The following is an 18401-nucleotide window of genomic DNA, read 5'->3' on the forward strand; positions in this document are numbered from 1 at the left end:
AACCTATTGATGACAAATGAAGTAATAATCTGGGTCTTATATGGATACATGTCTTCCATGATGTTCGTTAATAGCACTGGTTACATTTGTTTGGGAAAGCCAATCGTTTTCATACATGTTCTCATTCACACTCTGATTGACTAGATCAGGTGTTGGCGAACTATGGCCCAAGGCCACATCTGACCCAAGGCCTGTTTTTGGAAATAAAGTCTTACTAGAACACAGCCATGCCAGCTCACTTACATATTGCCTGTGGTCGCTTCTGAACGATAATGGCAGAGTTGAGTAATTGTGACAGAGCTCACGTGGCCTGTATAACTTAAAATATTTACTATATGGCCTTTTATGGAAAAATTTGCTGCCAACCCCGGGGCTAGAGAACTATCTAATGTGTCAATGATACATTCTACATCCCTTACAGCAAGATGTACGCCTCTACCTGACTCCAGTTGTTCTCAACTATTTATAACACTGTAGCTGCCTGGACTACATCTGCAGTTTGCCTTCCTCCTCACGTCCAGCTCCAGGTAAGAGGTTCAACTTCTGTTCCTTGAGATCTTATAAGCCACACACACTTAAAGTTTAGCCTCTATTCTAATGGAAACCCTGTAAAACATTCCTAACTGAGGCAATAGATTGGTTCAATGTCAGAATTCTCTTGCTACTAGAGTCCTATACCAGCAGCTTAGGGTCTCTGGGCTTCTATATTATTAACCAAGTCCAGTCAGTTAAGCATCTGCCTTCAGCTCAGGTCATGATCCCAGGGTCCTGGGATCAAGTTCCGCATCAGGCTCCTTGCTCAGTGGGGAGCCTGCTTCTCCCTCTGCCTGCTGCTCCCCACTCCCCCTTGCTTGTGCTCATTCTCTCTCTCTCTGACAAATGAATAAATAAAATCTTTAAAGAAAAAACAGACCAATTCTTGTCTAAGCTTTTGAATTCTGCTTAAACTCTCATTAGCTGCTCACACTCTCAGTAGGTGTATGTGAACTCATTCTCTGAGTTGCCTACCTCCTTTCAGACGGAGGCTCTGTTTTGACTACATTTGGCTGGATCTCAGCTCTGTCACCCCTGGTTCCTTTTTTCACACATCTGATCTGATGTCATCCATATCACAAGCATCCATCGACTGGCAGAGCAGTGAACTGGCAAGTATTTTTGCAAGTTTCCTTAAGCCATCTTTGTATTTGTATGAATTTGAGATATAGTACAAAATATTCATATTTACTATACACACCTGCTCAGATGTAAAACTTAATATTTCAAAACTGCATCCAATTAAAAATAATATCACAGGGAGAGGAATTGGAAAGTCTTTTAAGTGTAGATTCAAAAATGCTGCAAAAAAATACATCTTTACTGAAAGGCAGTGAGATATCACATTTATGGAACTTTAATTTGATACGCTTTCTTAATACCGAGGACAATGAAATACTGTTTCACTTTTCACTTACTTAATTCCTGTAATTGAAAACCTCTCTCATACTTAAGCACACTGAATCAGTATAATTCTTAATCTGCTAGATTCTGTATTTACCTCTTCTATGAAGTATCTCATTTCCTTAGAATCTTTAGTAAATACTGCTAGAAGTCATTGGCTCTTGGGTTATTACTAAAATATTTATAGCAATTTTTTGGTACATGCTATAATCAGATATTAGTTTCTTTAGCAATCTTGCAATAAGAGGTTAATAAATAATGAAACTTTAATGAAATCTCCTGGCTGCTTCCCAAAATAACAATGAGGAACTAGGTATAAGAATTTGCCCAATGAGAAAAACTAGCTTCCCATTACTGCTTACCTACTACACATTAGAAAACCTGTAATGAATTGTTATCGAAGTACAATAAGCCATATCACAGCATTTCCTTCAGCTTAATGTTTTCTGCTTCTTTGTAATATAATTTCTAATCAAAGAATGCAAAAAAAAAGGGCTTTCTTTTGATTTCTACAGTATTCTTTTCTTCTCATAGGAGTTAGGCATAATTTATTATTTGAACAAAACTTAGGGGACACCCTACGAAGTGGTTAAAAAGTAACTGGTCCACTCAAAAGACCCCACTCATTTTGAAAATTCTTTGTTCAAGTGAAGAAAGTGGTACACAAGTAGCTTTAATATATGAATGAAACTATAGTTTGTGATCATGCAGATAGCAATCAAAATCCCCCAACCCTTGATTTTTGGCTCATCTGCTTCAATTCTTCTCATCACTTAAATCTAACCATGACCTACCAAGTAAAAAGTGTGACTACTTTGAATCCAAAAGAGGATAAAGAATATGAATCAGTCTCTACATGTCTCTTTTCAGAGGCAGATTATCATTGGATTCATTTGGTTGATGATCTTAGGTTAAAAGTATGAATTTAGGAACAAAATTCTAACTTTCTATTACTGCTACTTTCCTCAGTTCTATATGGTGACATTTACAAGATATAGCCATAGAATAAACTCAAATAAAGAGAGTTACACCTACCTCCAACTGTGCAGATCAAGGACAATATTAGAATGATTTCAGGGAGATCATCAGAAGTAGTCATAAACGTACTTCTGAAAAATTCCAGCCATGTGCTAGAAAATCCTTTGCTAAGAACAGTGAAATTAGACAGACTCGAATTCAAATCCATTCTGTTGTTTCACACAGACCAGCTGAATTCAACTCTTAGAATTTAGCAAAACTCTCACAGGATCAAAGGATTGTAAAATTTGCCTTCTTTCTGACCTTCTAGTGCATTTCTTTAAAAAGAAAAAAAAAAAAAGAAGAAGAAGGAAGAAGCTCATATTTCTCCTTAATTATTTCTAGTGATATCTTAGGGTCCACCAAATTTAGGGAAGCCTCTGCCTTCTATGACGCTTACCATTTAAATGAGATAGAAAAGGTACAACCCCGAGTGACGGAGGCTAGCCAGTGTCACCCTGTGTTCGGCTGCTATGCCAAGCACTACGCAGCTGTTATTCGCCCTGCACCTACCCAACTGTCTGAAGGGAGTTTTCATCTAACCAGTCCCTGGGACCACAAACTGGTGTAGGTTAATTAGTTCTGGGGATGGACAACTGAGGGGTTTGCCCTCAACTTAGCTGAGCCTCTGGAAGCATCTTCTGGCAGCTATTCCAAAGTGGGAAATGGGATGGGGTCAGAATGTTCTGATCTCATTTGTTGCTCTCTCCAGACAGAAATTAATAGACCATGGTGCTATTCCATCGTAGCTTTCTTTTATCTCATTTGGGAGTGAGGAGCCAGATTTTCTCTAACTTTTGTATATCTACATAGTGACCAAGAATGTAAAAAAAATGTTGAAACCAAAAGGATTTAAAATAGGGGAGTTGTTACATGTTCTATCTCATGTGTCCTGGGATGTGTCTTGGTTTGAAGAAATAGGTCATAGCTACAGTCCGCTAATCTCATCTGCTTCCCGTGCTAAGGAGAGTTTTATATCGGGGTCCTAAAATTCATGCAGGGAATTCTTCCAATTGAATCTCATTAATAGTGACTTAGCATTTTCCAGTGTCCACTATTAGCATCTTCTCTGGCTGCCATGCTAAATCAATCGGTCATTACCAAACTTCCTCTCATAATCCAGCAATGTCTTTTTAAATTTCAAATTTTAATGTATTTTTAAATTTCAAATATTTATATTTTATTATATGCCCTTTTCTGAGTGTAAAAATAATATTTTGAAAGAGAAAATTAAATGAATACATGTTTATTGAACACTTTTGAAATAAATATGTAAACAAACATTCCAAAAAACAGGAAAAAAAGTCAACCAGTCATGCCATCTCATGGCTCTTGTGTGTTTTATTTATAGGGTTGGGCTCATCCTTACATAATTTTATTTTATGCTGCTTTCCACTGGATGTTCTATCACTAGCATCAAAGAACCTTGTAAACACCATTTATAAAGGTTGTAGTATATTAGCACCAATATAAAAGTGCTGACTGTGGTCAGACTGCCCGTAAGCAAAGGGCTGATGGGTTGCAGCTTGCAGGGTGAAAGACTCTGGGCAGCTTCCTTCACAGCTATTGGCCTCAGATTTCCATAGGTCGCTAGTCTGTGTCACTTATTCTCTCTGTGCTTATTATATTTATTTGGCATCACCTATGGTATCATAATGATACTGGTGCCTGGGTCCTATCCCCAGAGATTTCTATTTAAATCAGTCTGGCTTGCAGCATGGGCTCCACAAGCAATTTTAATGTGCAGCTAAAGTCAGCAACCACTGTGATTCACCCAATTCAAAGGCAAAATTGCTCCATTTTTAGTCTCAAATCCAGTTTCTTTTTATTATTCTTGAGTCAGGTTTTGTGAGAAAGAGTATCAACGCCCTTCAGGCAAAGACCACCAGAAACACATCTGAGGTTGAGAAGTTGGGTTCATCGTTTGTCACAGTAAGGGAGAACATTCACCCTGGGGAACTGTGGGGTGTCTCAGGAACAGGATGTTGAAATTATTGTGGATCTGGGCTCTGGCTGGGTAATTCTAGACAAGGTTAGTAACAGGATGTTGAAATTATTGTGGATCTGGGCTCTGGCTGGGTAATTCTAGACAAGGTTAGTAACAGGATGTTGAAATTATTGTGGATCTGGGCTCTGGCTGGGTGATTCTGGAGAAGGTCCAGAAGAGCAAGGGTTTACTATAGATTGGTGCTGTCAGAAAGCAAGGATAATTCTGTGGCTGGGTATCTTAACATATCTACAGGGAGGGCAGCCTGGAACAAGGATAAAGCTGTCAGGGGTAAAGAAGCAGCAATCACTCATTTTAGCCAAGAGAGGGGATGTTTGGTATCTATGGGTTGCCTGGTGACTTTCTGTTTCACTTTTATGGTTTCGAGTGACTTCATCTGATGTTGATGTTCTGTGAGATTGTGTCCAACAGGAGAATAATATGGACTACATACGAGCAACAGGCTGGCTGGTGATGACACGGAGTGACACCTAGCTTTGAGTGTCAGACCAGTTCCCTGATGGCAGGGGCTTTTTTTGTGTTTGTCCGGTTTTTGTTTTTCCTCAAAGGATTTCCAAATTCCTTCACTTTACTTTAACATGTCAAGAGCTGAAGGTAGACCCGGGGATCCTGATAGCCATATAAGTGATGGAGCAGAGCGAGCTTGGCCATCCCTCTAAGACAGAGATTCTCAACCTTGGGTCCGCGTTGGAATCACTTAGAGTTTTTAAAAATACAGAGGTGGGGGTGGCTGTCTGGCTCAGTCGGTAGGGCATGGGACTCTTGGTCTCAGGGTTGTAAGTTTGAGCCCCATGTTGGGTGTAGAGATTACTTAAAAATAGAATTAAAAAAAAAAAAATACAGATGTATGGGTGGCACCCCCAGAGGTTAATTTAATTGGTTTGAGGTCTAGCCTGGGTATTGGGAACTTTAAAAGCTTCCCAGTGATTCTAATGAGCAGCCATTATTCAGAAGCCCTGCCCTAGGAGAGGTCCGTGCCTTTAGGGAACAACACTGTGATAGTTTGATGATATTTGCTTTTAGTTAAACATCTAACTATTTAGGAAAATAATGTCAATGTCACCTATTAACTTGCCCACTGTTACTCCAAAACTAAACATCCTGAGGCAAACAGGCTTGACCAAAAAAGGAAAAGTATTTTCTGCAACATAGTTACACATTCTTACATGCTTGCAGAATTTAATACAGTTAAGGAGTTTATTTTCCAAACTAAAAATAGGGAGACACGTTCCCATAAGCATTTTTCTCGTTTCTAAAATTATTTATTTGAAAACTTTACTGGGTGTTTACATATTTAATTTTAATCAATTCCTTTCAGAAAAGAATAAAATTACTCCGAGTCTTAATTATCCTTGAAATTCAGGGATATAGATGATCAAGTTCAACAGAATTTCACTATCTGGCTGTAAATATGTGGCAAATACTCAGTCTGGCTTTTCCAACCTCTGCTCCGAATTCTCCTAGCAAAACTCTCACCCTAAGAAATGATCTCATCTCAGTAAAATGCTAATACTACCCATACTAGGTATGGGTACAGAAATAGCAGTGAGACTAAACATATTTTCAATGTAATTAAAACTCTTCTTAAGCTTAAGCTGACTTTTGACAACTTTGGAGTTTATGAGTCCGTGTCTCATTAAGGGAAAAATATTCGTTTGTCTTGAAATTACCATATAGGTCTCCTACATTAATTTTTCAATAAATTCGATAATGCCTCCATTTGCACTATGCATGGAGTAGATGACTGACTGCTCTCTCAAAAAGGGAATGTAGCCTTGTCCCCAACAGTCTGTCAGCCTTAAGAAATTCTGTGTCACGGAAAAGTGGAAGTAAGACTAATTCCCTGTCCCTGAAAACGGGAGGTCTTTTTTCCTTCTAATCACACTCTTCAGGAATGAGCTGACAAAAGCATCCTGAGGAGGGCACGGTGGCATCCCAGTAATCGTCACGAGCTGCAAACTCTGGCCTAATGGTTTATGACAGATCCACCAGCAGGGTCCTGCCACACCACACAGCAGCCCTTACTCACGGACTCTGACTGACGTGGGCAGTCTGTCGCCCTCCTGATGCCTCTTCACTCCCAAGGAGCCCTTCCTCCCTCTTGGTTCAGCTCCATGCACCTGAGGAGATTGACCAGGGCATCAGTGTGCTTCCCTCTCCGTGCCTCAGCAAGGCCAAGGGAACAAACCCACGCCAGGTAAATAGTTCAGAGGGATGATATAGGAAGAGTCATGAGGAGGGGCAGGGGCTAAGGGGCAGAAAGTCCAACGGAGAGGCTCGTTTGCCTTGATTTGGCTGCCACAGGAAAGGTGGAAACTCCGGAATGGCTGGCTGAATGGGTAGCCGGAATACTGTGGGAGCATTTGCTCCGCTCCGAGGAAAGGCTGAGCCAGCAGGGAAAGTCCCAGAGGGGAGGGGGCAACTTCCTGAAGGGGAAACTGCGGGAGGGCTCACCGTCCAGAGCCTCAGGAGGAGTATCCTGGCGTAGTGAGAAGAGGAGGCTAGCTACTCTGGTCACCCCAGAACAGCAACAATCAACTGCAACCTCAACGGCAGTTACTTGCTCCAAGCCCCGCCCCTGGTCTGCACCCATTGGCTTCAGGTTCATAACTCCTGACTTGATTGGCTGATGAAATACACCAGAAGATGCTACTCTGCACCATTGCCCCTTTACTACCAAAGACCTTGGAAGTCTTAAGGCCATGTTTGTTTAAAAAAATATAAAAAATACATAAATAAGGATGAAAAGGAACCCCAAGGATTTTATTGCTATGTTAATTTAAAGTTTTGGACCAGTGGATTTCTGGCAAAGAGCTGATGGACACTGTTTTCCTAGAATTCCAGAAGTGGGTGTCCTGGGTAAGACAGGGAGGTAGAGATTTTAAAATATGAGGAGGTAGGTTGCTGGATTAGGAAAAAAAGGGAGAGAATGGCTCTTTGGGACATGTAGGAGAATGAACAGGCTAGGTGGACTTTCACTTCTGGAACATTTATGTGGAGAAATTTTTAGGAATAATGATATACTCATTTCTTTTTCCTAAACATACTATGTAAAGGATATTTTAATTGAAATTACTTAGTGATATTACCATAAAGCCAATTTTCATATTTCCACTCTCATCATAAAATATTTTAGGAGACATTTTGTAATGATTTTGAAATCTAGATACTTACTTGTTATATGTGATATCTCTTTATAATTTTACTCACCCAAAGCCTTTGTGAAGTTATTTCAATGCCTATAAAAAGGTTTGTGCAGAGAAGAGAGGTCATAGAGTGGGGAAATGAAAGGCGAATCCACCCAGGACAGAAATAAATGCTGGAGAATGGCTGATCAAATTATCCACCTGGTCTGCAGAGAACCTTTCAGACTTCATATTGGTCTTGCAGTGGCCATTAAACAATAGACTTTGCCGAAGGAAATTATTTTCACCAAGTTAGCAGTGTAAATCCACTTGAGGGATGGTCAGTCAAGAAAAGTAAGAAAGGCTTTCAAAAGTGATAAAGTGCGCATGATGTTTTAAAGACATTAAGATCGAGATTGCTTCTGAGAGACATGCAAGTTATCTTCTATTAGAGCTAGAATTAGATTAGCAGGTGAAGTAATCACTGTTGTCTATTCTCTCACGAGAAAGATATAAACATTTACTTTAAAGATTTTTTAAATATTTATTTTCCGTTCTTTGTTTCATCTCTTTCTCCAGGCCCACTTAATTCTACCCCAATAACTACAAGGAAGAAGAACTGTATCTCCCCCCTTAATTTTCTCTAATTTACTTGGGTGGAATTCAGTGGAAAATAAATAATTTAGTCATGATTTGTTTCTGTAATATCTACTGTGAGTGATTTCCTCTCATCTCTTATTTGCCTTTTTAAATTTTAATTATGCTCTCTAAAAATCTCACCAGTATTAAATTTGTTTTTTATATACAAACCTATTGATGCTTTTTGTCTGTGATTCCTTCTTTCATTTTTGAGTGAAGTCCACCTTTTATAGCTAAGAAGTTTAATAATATTGTAGGGACCAAAGGCAGGCCACCCCCAAACGGGCCACTTTGGCATGAAGATTATTTTGAGTTAAAAAGCAGTCAAGGGGCACCTGGGTGGCTCAGTTGGTTAAGTGTCTGCCTTTGGCTCAGGTCATGATCCCAGGGTCCTGGGATCGAGCCCTGTGTCCCAGGGCTCCCTGCTCAGTGGGGAGTCTCCATCTCCCTCTCGCTCTGCCTCTCCCCCCTGCTCGTGCTCTCCCTCTCTCTCTCTCTTGCTCTCTCTCAAATAAATAAATAAAATCTTAAAAAAAAAAAAAGCAATCAAAACTCAGCCAATTCAGGGAAAACTCTTTACCACTCCAACTGCTTATAAAAATTTAGATAAGAGGGCCTCCAGGAAAAGAGCAATCACCAAAGATAACTACATCATAATAGGAACTAGGTGTGGTAGATTGGGAGGAACCTAGCAAGGCCTGTTTGATCAAAGTCCTCTATGTCCCATTTTTTTCTAAATGGCCCAGCAAACATTTGTTCGTTAAACATTTATTCTTTTTCCTCTTCCCAGGAATTGCTTTCCTTGCCTTTGAAGTCCCACACCCCCAGCCCCTTCTCTTTAGTTCAGGATGAACTTTATACCTCATTTTGCCTGACTGTCTTTGGAATATTCATGTCTGCATGGAATCCCTGTACCTATGAAATTAAGTTGGATTTTCTCTGTTAATCTGTCTCATGTCAATTTGATTCTTGGTCTGGTTAAGAGGACCTTGAAGGGCAGAGAGAATTCTTCTTCCTCGATAATATTACAACCTATTTACTTCTAATTATTAATGAATTTTTAAAAAAACTCAAGTCCCTTCAGAATTATTTCAGTATCATAGCCAATGAGGTTTATCCGAGGCGCGATTATTGCTAATTGAAAACTTTTCAGTTCATAGTAAATGCCGCAAGAGTGGTATAGCCGGTGTGCTATGATCATTCAGTAGAAGCAAGGTCATGATCACTTTTGACTGAGATGGTCAATGAAGTTTCTCCAGAGGAAACAGGATTTGATCCTTAATAAGACAGGCGGGACTGGTTGATTGGATGAGTATAATGACGGTCTCAAGCAAAATAAAAATCGCCTTATCTGTGTTATTTCTATATACATGGGAGCCTTCAAGAATACAGAGATAAAGGATGAAGACAGATATCAATAGTGTAGTATGTGATGTGGGGCCACCAGTGAACTGTGAAGAAAGAATTCTTGAGACTTTTTGTGCAAAAAAGGTGCTTTTATTATAGCTGGGGGACAGGACCCATGGACTGAGAGAGCTGCACTGGATTGCGAGGAGTGCCTGGTTATATACTTTTTGGTTAGTGGGGGTTAGGCATAGCACAGGTCTCTAAGGGATTTGTGCATGTTAAAAGCAAGGTCTCCAAGACCTTGGAGGGCTAGCTATTGTTAAGACAAGGTTGCTTTTATTGTTGTCTAGTAAAACATTAGTTATGAGACGCTTCAAGTGTAGATCAGTGGGCTAGATGTTTGAAAGGTGATTGCTAATATAGATCTTGGGGAGGGAGCATGTTTACGGTTATCAGAGGGAAGTAGCACTAACAAGAGCAAAAGTATAGTGGTCAAACATTAAAAGAAGTCTTTGGGGGAGCTGTAGGACTGTTGTAATCTGTATGCCTTAGGAATTCTGCCTGGAGACCTAGAGCCAAGCAAAGTCCAGCCTCTGTTCTTTATCTCTTGTCAGTGTGTATAATAAAAGCAGTTATGTTGGTCATTGTTGGAGTAGGTCATTGAGAGAATGTGGCCACTGGTTGACCCTTAAGCTGGACCCAGACTCCTCACTCCATCCCATGTCCTTGGAGTATATATCCTGCCCACTGTTCCCACAGGGGGACCCATTTTCAAGAACGGAGCCTTAAGAGAGCAATGTGTGTTGACACTATCTGAACAGTATGTGGGACGGAACCTAGGTAAGCCTTCTATATAAACTTTTAGGACTCTGGCAGGTGGGTGCGGAGATCTACATATCTTGCTGCTGCCTAAAACAAACCTGTTCCCTCAATCTCTTCTTGCTCTTCAAACACAGGGTCCAGTTTCAGAGTTCACTTGGGAAGCTCCCGAATTTGCAAAGCAACAATTATTCATGCAAGGAAATAGTGAACTTTTTCTGAGAATTAGAGATTGGCATAGATGAAGTAATGTCTTAACAGATTTTGATAGATAAACTAAGCTTACATATACATGGAGTTTTGTGAAATACAGTGATATGTTTGGGATAGTCTCCATTGTTTACTGTAGTGAGCACTGGAGCAATTATCATGGATCTTGATAGACAGGTAGAAGACTGTCTTCTTCTTTAGGAAGTTAAACGGTAAATAGTAAATACAATGGAAATTAAGGTAGAAAGACCAGGGAGCTGAGGAAGGTGTGGTTTAAAAAAAAAAAAAAGATCTCAAAAGATCAATGATCTGGATTCTAAGGATGTCCAGTGTATGGCCATTAGAATGTATTATAAAGTGAAATGGAAGAAAATCTTTAAAAATTTTTTTGTTAAGTTTTAGCAGAAACACGTTCACACATGTACACACATGTATTAGGTTTCCAACTCAATTAATTTTCATGTATATATCAAACTGTGAAAATACAGCCCATAGAAAAATACAGAGTATTTTCAACAACTCAGAATATTTCCTGTCCCTCTTTCCAGTCAGTATCCCTTCCCTAGAATTACCTTTATTTGGGTTTCTATTACCCTTGAATATTTTGCCTATTCTTAACATTTCTTATAAATGGTACCAAATAATATGTATTCTTTTGTCCCTGACTTCTTCCACTCGTTATTATTTTGTGAAAGTCATCCCTGACATAGTTTTCTTCTTTCTTTTTTTATTGCTGTGTAGCATCTAATTTTATGAAGATTACTATAATTTACTTATCCTTTCTAGAGTTGATACCATTTGAATTGTTTTCAGTTTTGGCTACCACAAATAAGGCTTCTGTTACATTTTTGTATATTTCTTTAATTTTTTTAAAGATTTTATTTATTTTATTTTGACAGAGAGAGAGAGAGCACAAGCAGAGGAAGCGGCAGGCAGAGAGAGAAGCAGACTCCCCGCTGAGCAGAGAGCCCCACACCCGGGCTTGATCCCAGGACCCTGAGCTGAAGGCAGACGCTTAACTGACTGAGCCCCCTGGTCGCCCCTTTTTTGTATATTTCTTTTGATGGGCATATGAATTCATTTCTTTTGGGTGTATATATCTAGGAGTTAATCAGTGGGTCAAAGGGCATGCAAAATACAACTGTAGCAGATACTGCCAAAATGATTATGCCAACTTAAACTTTCACCAATCTTGCCAATACTTGGCATTGACAATCTTTTAAAAAATGTTAGTTATTCTGTTGGATGGTTGGTATTATTGTATTTGTAAATTTAATTTTCATCTAACTAATGCATGTTGAGCACTTATCTTTTCATGTGTATATTGACCACTTGAATTGTATGAAGTGCTTATTTGAGTGTGTTGCCTGTTGTTAAAAATTGAATTATGTGAGACTTCCATTTCCGGAAGATGGAGTCTCTGTACTTTTTCCTATCCCTTGCAGTAAGTACAGCTAAAAGCCCTGGACATTATATATAAAACAAGCATGAGAAGACTCTTAAAGATGAAGGGAAGGGAGGCCAGAGAGGTACCTTGAGACCTGAATAACTGACCGAGATAAGTTCTTTGAGTTTTCTTTTTGCCTCAGTTATCTCAGACTGGGTACTGGAGAAGCTGGAAACCTGGAAATGCCAGTAAGTACAGATTTTTAAAAGACTTCAAAAAAAGCCTGTTCTCTCTAGCCAAATGACCAGGAGTGGGGCAGTCTAGCAAGACAGAAAATGTTTACCACTAACTGCTTTACTCCAGCCAAACTCCACAGGAAAACTTGAACCATCCCCTCCCTCACATACAAATACACACATCAGCAAGAGCTGAGTGGGAAGCTTACACTTGACCCATGCCAGACTTTACAAGGTGCCAGAACCCTGCCCCTCCTCCCATACCTACCAAAGAGGGTGGTGTCAGAAAAGGTCTAGTGGGAACTAGGTCTTTTATTCCCACCTTGCAGTAAAGATGCACCTCAGGCCCCTGTGATTCAGTGGAGACCATATTGGAGCTTGTACTTCCACTCCCACCTGAACAAGTTACCCTTGCTCTCCTCACTGGGGTGATGTCAGAGGAAGACAAATAGAAAGTTTGGTTATTCACCATCATCCAGATATAAAAAGGTTATTATCTCTCATGGTATAAGTGGAGGCCATGCAGGAGCAGTAAGAAGAGGGGTACCCCATTACTGCTTCTTAGCAATAGAGACACTTAGTTTCCCATAGCTCTGTGTCAATGAAGACTGAGTACAGAACTTTAGCTTCCATCCTGACCTGCCAGTAACAAGATAGTGTCCCTACTTTTGCTAGAGCAGTGTTAGAAGAGGACTGCTAAAACACAGGATTTAAATATGGTCCAGAATCTTATAATATCCACAATGTTCCAATGTCAATTAAAAATTATCCATTGTGCTCCAAGATTTAAAATGGATTCCAACTTAAAAAACAGATAATAAACAGATAACAAATCCAACATGACACACATTTTAGCATTACCTGAAAAGAATTTAACATAACCATTATAAAAATACTTCAGTGACTAGTTATAGCACAATTGAGGCTAATGAGAAAAATAGAAACTCTGGGCAAAGAAATAAAAAGTTATAGAAAAACAAGAAGGTGATATAAAGAAAAACCAAATGGAAATTTCAAAAATAAAAAATAATAAATGAAAAAATTAAAAAGCAACAAATGGGCTCAGTAGCAGACTGGAGAAGACAGGGGAAAGAACTTGAGGAGAGAACAATAGAAATGACCAATTCTGGAAAACACAGAAAAATTGACTGAAAAAAAAATGAACACACCTTCAGGAACATGTGGTACTAAAACGCAAGATCTAACATTTGGGTCTTCAGACTTCCAGAAGGAGAGAATATAGAGAGTGGCACAGAGAAAGTATTCAAAGAAATAATGATTGAAAGTTTCACAAATTTGGAAAAATACAGACCTACAGGGTCAGGAAGAGTTAACTCCAAACAAGATTAACTGAAATAAATTTATCTCAAGACAGAAGTTAAACTTCAGAAAACTAAAGATGAAGAAAAAAATCTTGAAAGCAGTTATAGAGAAGTGATATATTACTTATAGGGGGAAAACTATTCAAATGATAGCAGATTTCTTATGATAAACTGTGGAGGCCACAACATTTTCAAGTGCTGAAAAAAAATGAACTTATGAACCCTATATCTATATCCAGGGAAAATATTATCCACAAATTAAAAGAGAAATCAAGACACTAGCAGATGAAGGAAAACGGAGAGAATTTGTCATCAATAGATCTACTCCTAAAAGAATGGCTACAGGAAGTTCTCTAAGCAGAAAAAATATAATAAAATAAGGAATCTTGGAACATCATCAAGTAAGAAAGAACATGGTAAGCAAACTTGTGGGTAAACACAAAAGACTTTCTTCTCCTTTAGAGTTCTCTGAATTATGTCTGATGGTTGAAGCAAAATTATAACACTGCCAAATGTAGTTCTCAATGTATATAGAGGCAATGTGTAAAACGATTATAGTATAAATAGAAAAGGGTAAAGGAATGTAAAGGGAGGTAAGCTTTATACACTTCCTTAGGACTGCTAAAGTGTTGACACCTTAAACAGGTCATAAGGTAAACAGTGATAAGGTATACACATACACATATATACACATATCTTCACTTATGTGTTACATTATACATATATACAATACATAAAAATGTAATATTTAGAATAACCATTAAGAAAGTTTTAAGAAGACACACTCAAAACACCATAGATAAATTAAAATGGAATTATAGAGTGTTCAAGTATCTTACAAGAAGGCAGAAAAAATAGAGAACAAACAGAATATAGAAAAATAAAATAGCAAACTTAAACCTTAAAAATATAAAAATTATATTAAATGTAAATGATCTATAGACACCAATTAAAGGATTGAGATTGGTAGAATAGATAAAAAACAAACAAAAACATGACTAAGCTATACGCTGCCTACAAGAGACTCACTTCGATTATAGAAATATAAGAAATATAGGTAAGTTGGAATAAAATTATGGAAAAAGATACAGCATGCAAAGTAATTAAGAGGAAGCAGGGTCAGCTATATTAAATATGTTTCAGAACAACACAAAAAAAACCCCCAAACTTACCAGAGACAGAAAGGGAAAGCACAAAAAGGTAAAATGGTCAATACACTGAGAAGATATAACTGTCCTAAATATGTATTCACCAAACAACAGTGCTACAAAATATTTGAAGCAAAAATGATAGAAATGAAAGGAGAAATAGACAAATCCACAATTATAGTGGGATATAATCCACAATTATAGCCTCTCTCTCAAAAACTGATAGAACAACTAGATGGAAAATCAGCAAGTACATAGAAGAATCCAACAACACTATCAACTAATGGGATCTAAAGAATATTTATAGAACATGACACCTTACAACAGCAAAATACATGGTTTTTTTTTTTTTTCAAGCACTTATGGAATATATACCAAGATCAACCATATCCTGGATCATAAACAAACCTTAGCATAGAGAGTATATTCCCTGACCACATGGAATCAAACAAAAAGCAATAATAGAAAAATAACAGAAAAACCCCCAAACACAGAAAACATTTAAAAAAAACCCTTCATTATCCAGGTGTCAAAAAGGAAGTCCTGGGGGGCCTGGGGTGGCTCAGTCGGCTAAGCATCCAGTTCTTGATTTTGGCTCAGGTCATGATCTCAGGGTCCTGGGATGCAGCCTCATGTCTGGTTCCATGCTCAGTGGGGAGTCTGCTTGAGGATTTCTCTCCCTCTCCCTCTGCACCCCCCCTCAAATAAATAAATAATTTTCCTGAAGGAAGTCTCGAGGGAAATTAAAAATACATTGAACCGAATGAAACCAGAAATAACAGAAGTGCAGGAGGGAAAAATTCCTTACTTTCAAATGTTCGTTGTTAAAGTGTGCTATGAACTGGTAGTGAATGAGCACTACTTTTCCACAATCCTAGCAAGAGGAAGCCATTCTGGGGAATTTTATATGAGCTTGTGCACATAAAATGCCAATAGGCAAGTAAGTGACTATTGGAATTTAAAAGAGAAAAACACAAACAAATGCACTAGGTAAAGAGTGCTTTCCTTCTATTTAAAGTGCTATGCAGGGGAGGAGATGAAAGTAATCTGTGCCTGTTCTTTTTTCAATTTTAATACATAAATAGTATTTAATTTGAAACTAATGATTTTACAGAAAACTTATATTTTTAATTTCCTATTTCAGTTTGAGGAGATGATCATGGGGATTTCGATGCCAAAAGGAATGATTTTTAGAAACCTAGCATGCCTCTGTGGAGAGCAATCTTTTCACTTGACCTCACTCATTGTGGGTAAATTAGTTTGAATTTTATTATGTACATAAATAACAGGACATGAAAGACTGGGAAAAGTTAATGACACTCTCAAAAGAAGAGCTAATTAAATTTTCTTGCAAGTTAGCTGGTAAGTTTTCAGAGCCTGTGTTCGAATCTGTGACAGCTACAGAGCTGTCTGCACAATGTTGAAGAACTTACGTGCGTACAAGGGAGTCCACAAATGCTGCAAGATTAGGAGAGTTTTTCGTTTTCTGTTTTTTGTTTTAGGTTTAGGAAAGTTTTAATGGACTGAGCCAGTGGTTAATTAGTAACAGAGTTTGTTGAGAAATTTAAAAGATAATGCCATTTCACTTGATCTTAGCCAAAAGGCCGAGAAGCCATAAAGATAATGCCATTTCAGAACTAAGTCCAGTTAGAGAATAAAATACTCCATGTGTTAGCGAAGATTTTATAAATTTCATGGGCTTTCCACTCCATTTCATTCTCCAGCTCCTCATGCTTCCCATTTGGGTACAAGGATCAGGTAACTCTTCACTTTTCCTTGCAAATGCTTTGTGGTTGGAAATCAATGGCAAATAAATACCAGGGTGGTCTTTTCACTTTTGTAAAATTACAGGAGCAGAGCATTATGTTTGAGTCTGCATGTTAATCACATAGTTATCCAAGTTGTTGGCAACTAGCAAACAGTTTAAGTTGAGCATATCTGAAACAATGGCTTAGTAAACAGAGAATGAAAGAAAGGTAATAAGCAATGCTTCTGGAGTGAGCCCAAGTAGCTCACATTAGAGAGGCCACAGACCTGCTGGAAGCAAATGGGCTCTTTGCAAGTTAGTTAGCTAGCTAGTTACTTAGTTAGTGACTTCATTAATTTTGCAGTATTTCTTGCAGCCCATTTGTGTTTTAAGTTTGAATTTGACTTGTTTTGGTCACTATGAGGTTTTTCATTTTTATGTTGTTAAATCTGGTCATTGTTTCCTTTGTGGGTTTGCTTACCATTACAAACTAAGGTACTCCTGCGACATCACGGATTTAATAAATATTCAAGTCCTGACATTTTCTAGTCATTTAAAATTATTTGATTAAAGATATGTAATTCAATTCCATCTAAAATCTGTTGGGTTCATGGTAAGGGCAGTCACTAATGTTTTGTAGGAATTTAGTTGAGAAAATAAATCATGATTACTTCTAGTGAACGAGTTTTTCTCGGGAGAAGTATCATTCGAATTCAATTAGATAATTCAATCAAAAGTTGAATGGGAGTGACACATGCTGTGGACAAAAGAAGCATGACAGGAAGAGGAAACCAGTATGTGTGAGTGTTACTTCTTAACTTACTTTAGCATCTAAAATACAAAATGGAGAAGGCTGGTTCTGACATCAGGTAACTCAGAATCTAGCGGGGGAGATGAGCATGTGGACAAATAATGATAAAGAGATGTGGCAAGCACAATATAGAAATTGTTACAGAAATAGTGATAGCTTATTTGTTACCATTTAGACTTTCATTAGGTATTACAGGTATCCCCCGCTTTCTGAAGGTTCCTATTACATCACTTCACTTTTATTAATGACCTACATTAGTACCTGTTTTTGCTAACCAAAAAAATTGGAAGAGGACTTTTGCTTTTACAAAAAAAAGCAAAAGCCTGACACTCCCCCCTGACCCACGACCTCAACTCAGACCCTGGGAAGCTCATCACAGTGCCAGTAGATCAGGCCTGTCATGCCGCTAAGCCCTAACCCTAACCCTAGGTTGGCTTCTGAGGGGTCAGTCCCCAGAACCTTTCTCCAAAGCCCCCAGGATTCGGGACACCTGAGCAATATCAAGGGACTCAGGCTGCCACCCAAAAGGAAACTGCGCCGTTTGGAAATGCAGTTCTGTACTAATGTAGGTCCTTTGTAAAAGCAAAATGATGTAACTGCAACTTTCAGAAAGTAGGGAATATTCTTCACTTGAAGCCATTTGGATTTATGAAAGGTTTCACAGGAACACTCTATTTTCAGATAGCAAGGGAAACCTGTAGTGGGTCTTTCTTTGGGGGCAGGGACTATACCACCCATGATCACTGAAATGTCTTGTCGAATATTCTTATTCCACACTCACAATACCCTGTAAGTCAGGTATCATTAAGGCCATTTTTCAGATGAAAAACCTGAGGCTTAGAAAAGTAAATGATTGCTTTAAAACCATACTTCTTGAAATTAGCAGAGATAAGACATCATCACAGATCTTTTGTTCACAAATGAACTACTATTTGTACAACAAACATGCTATATGTATTTAGATATTCTCCAATGCTGTGTGCATAAATCAATGAATTTTTGAAAAATATTTGAAAAAATTTTGTTTATAATTTGAATATAAAAACCAAGAGAAGTGGATGAAAAACAGAACATAATATGAGTTAAGCGGAGTAAGGAAGATGAGGTTTGTTTTTTTTTTTTTTTTAACCTTTGCATTTAAGTAAGAC

General features: G+C 38.3%; 2 protein-coding genes across 2 annotated transcripts in view; one reads left to right on the top strand and one right to left on the bottom strand.

The window, feature by feature from the left end:
• Positions 1-7166, bottom strand: part of SLC9C1 (solute carrier family 9 member C1) — a 75631-nt gene extending 68465 nt beyond the window's left edge. The window contains exons 1-3 of the mRNA XM_032406243.1: positions 6917-7166; positions 2473-2577; positions 1235-1335 (exon numbers count right to left, since the gene is read on the bottom strand). Of these exons, the coding sequence (XP_032262134.1) occupies positions 1235-1335; positions 2473-2577; positions 6917-7166 (456 nt within the window). The remainder of the gene's footprint in view (positions 1-1234; positions 1336-2472; positions 2578-6916) is intronic.
• Positions 7167-16333: 9167 nt separating this feature from the next.
• LOC116633534 (OX-2 membrane glycoprotein-like) overlaps positions 16334-18401 on the top strand; it is a 29599-nt gene continuing 27531 nt past the window's right edge. Inside the window, exon 1 of the mRNA XM_032406137.1 lies at positions 16334-16453. Coding sequence (XP_032262028.1) covers positions 16390-16453 — 64 coding nt within the window. The 5' untranslated portion in view covers positions 16334-16389. The remainder of the gene's footprint in view (positions 16454-18401) is intronic.

The sequence above is a fragment of the Phoca vitulina genome, unplaced genomic scaffold (genome assembly GCF_004348235.1).
Source record: "Phoca vitulina isolate PV1807 unplaced genomic scaffold, GSC_HSeal_1.0 scaffold8, whole genome shotgun sequence".
Lineage (NCBI taxonomy): Eukaryota > Metazoa > Chordata > Mammalia > Carnivora > Phocidae > Phoca > Phoca vitulina.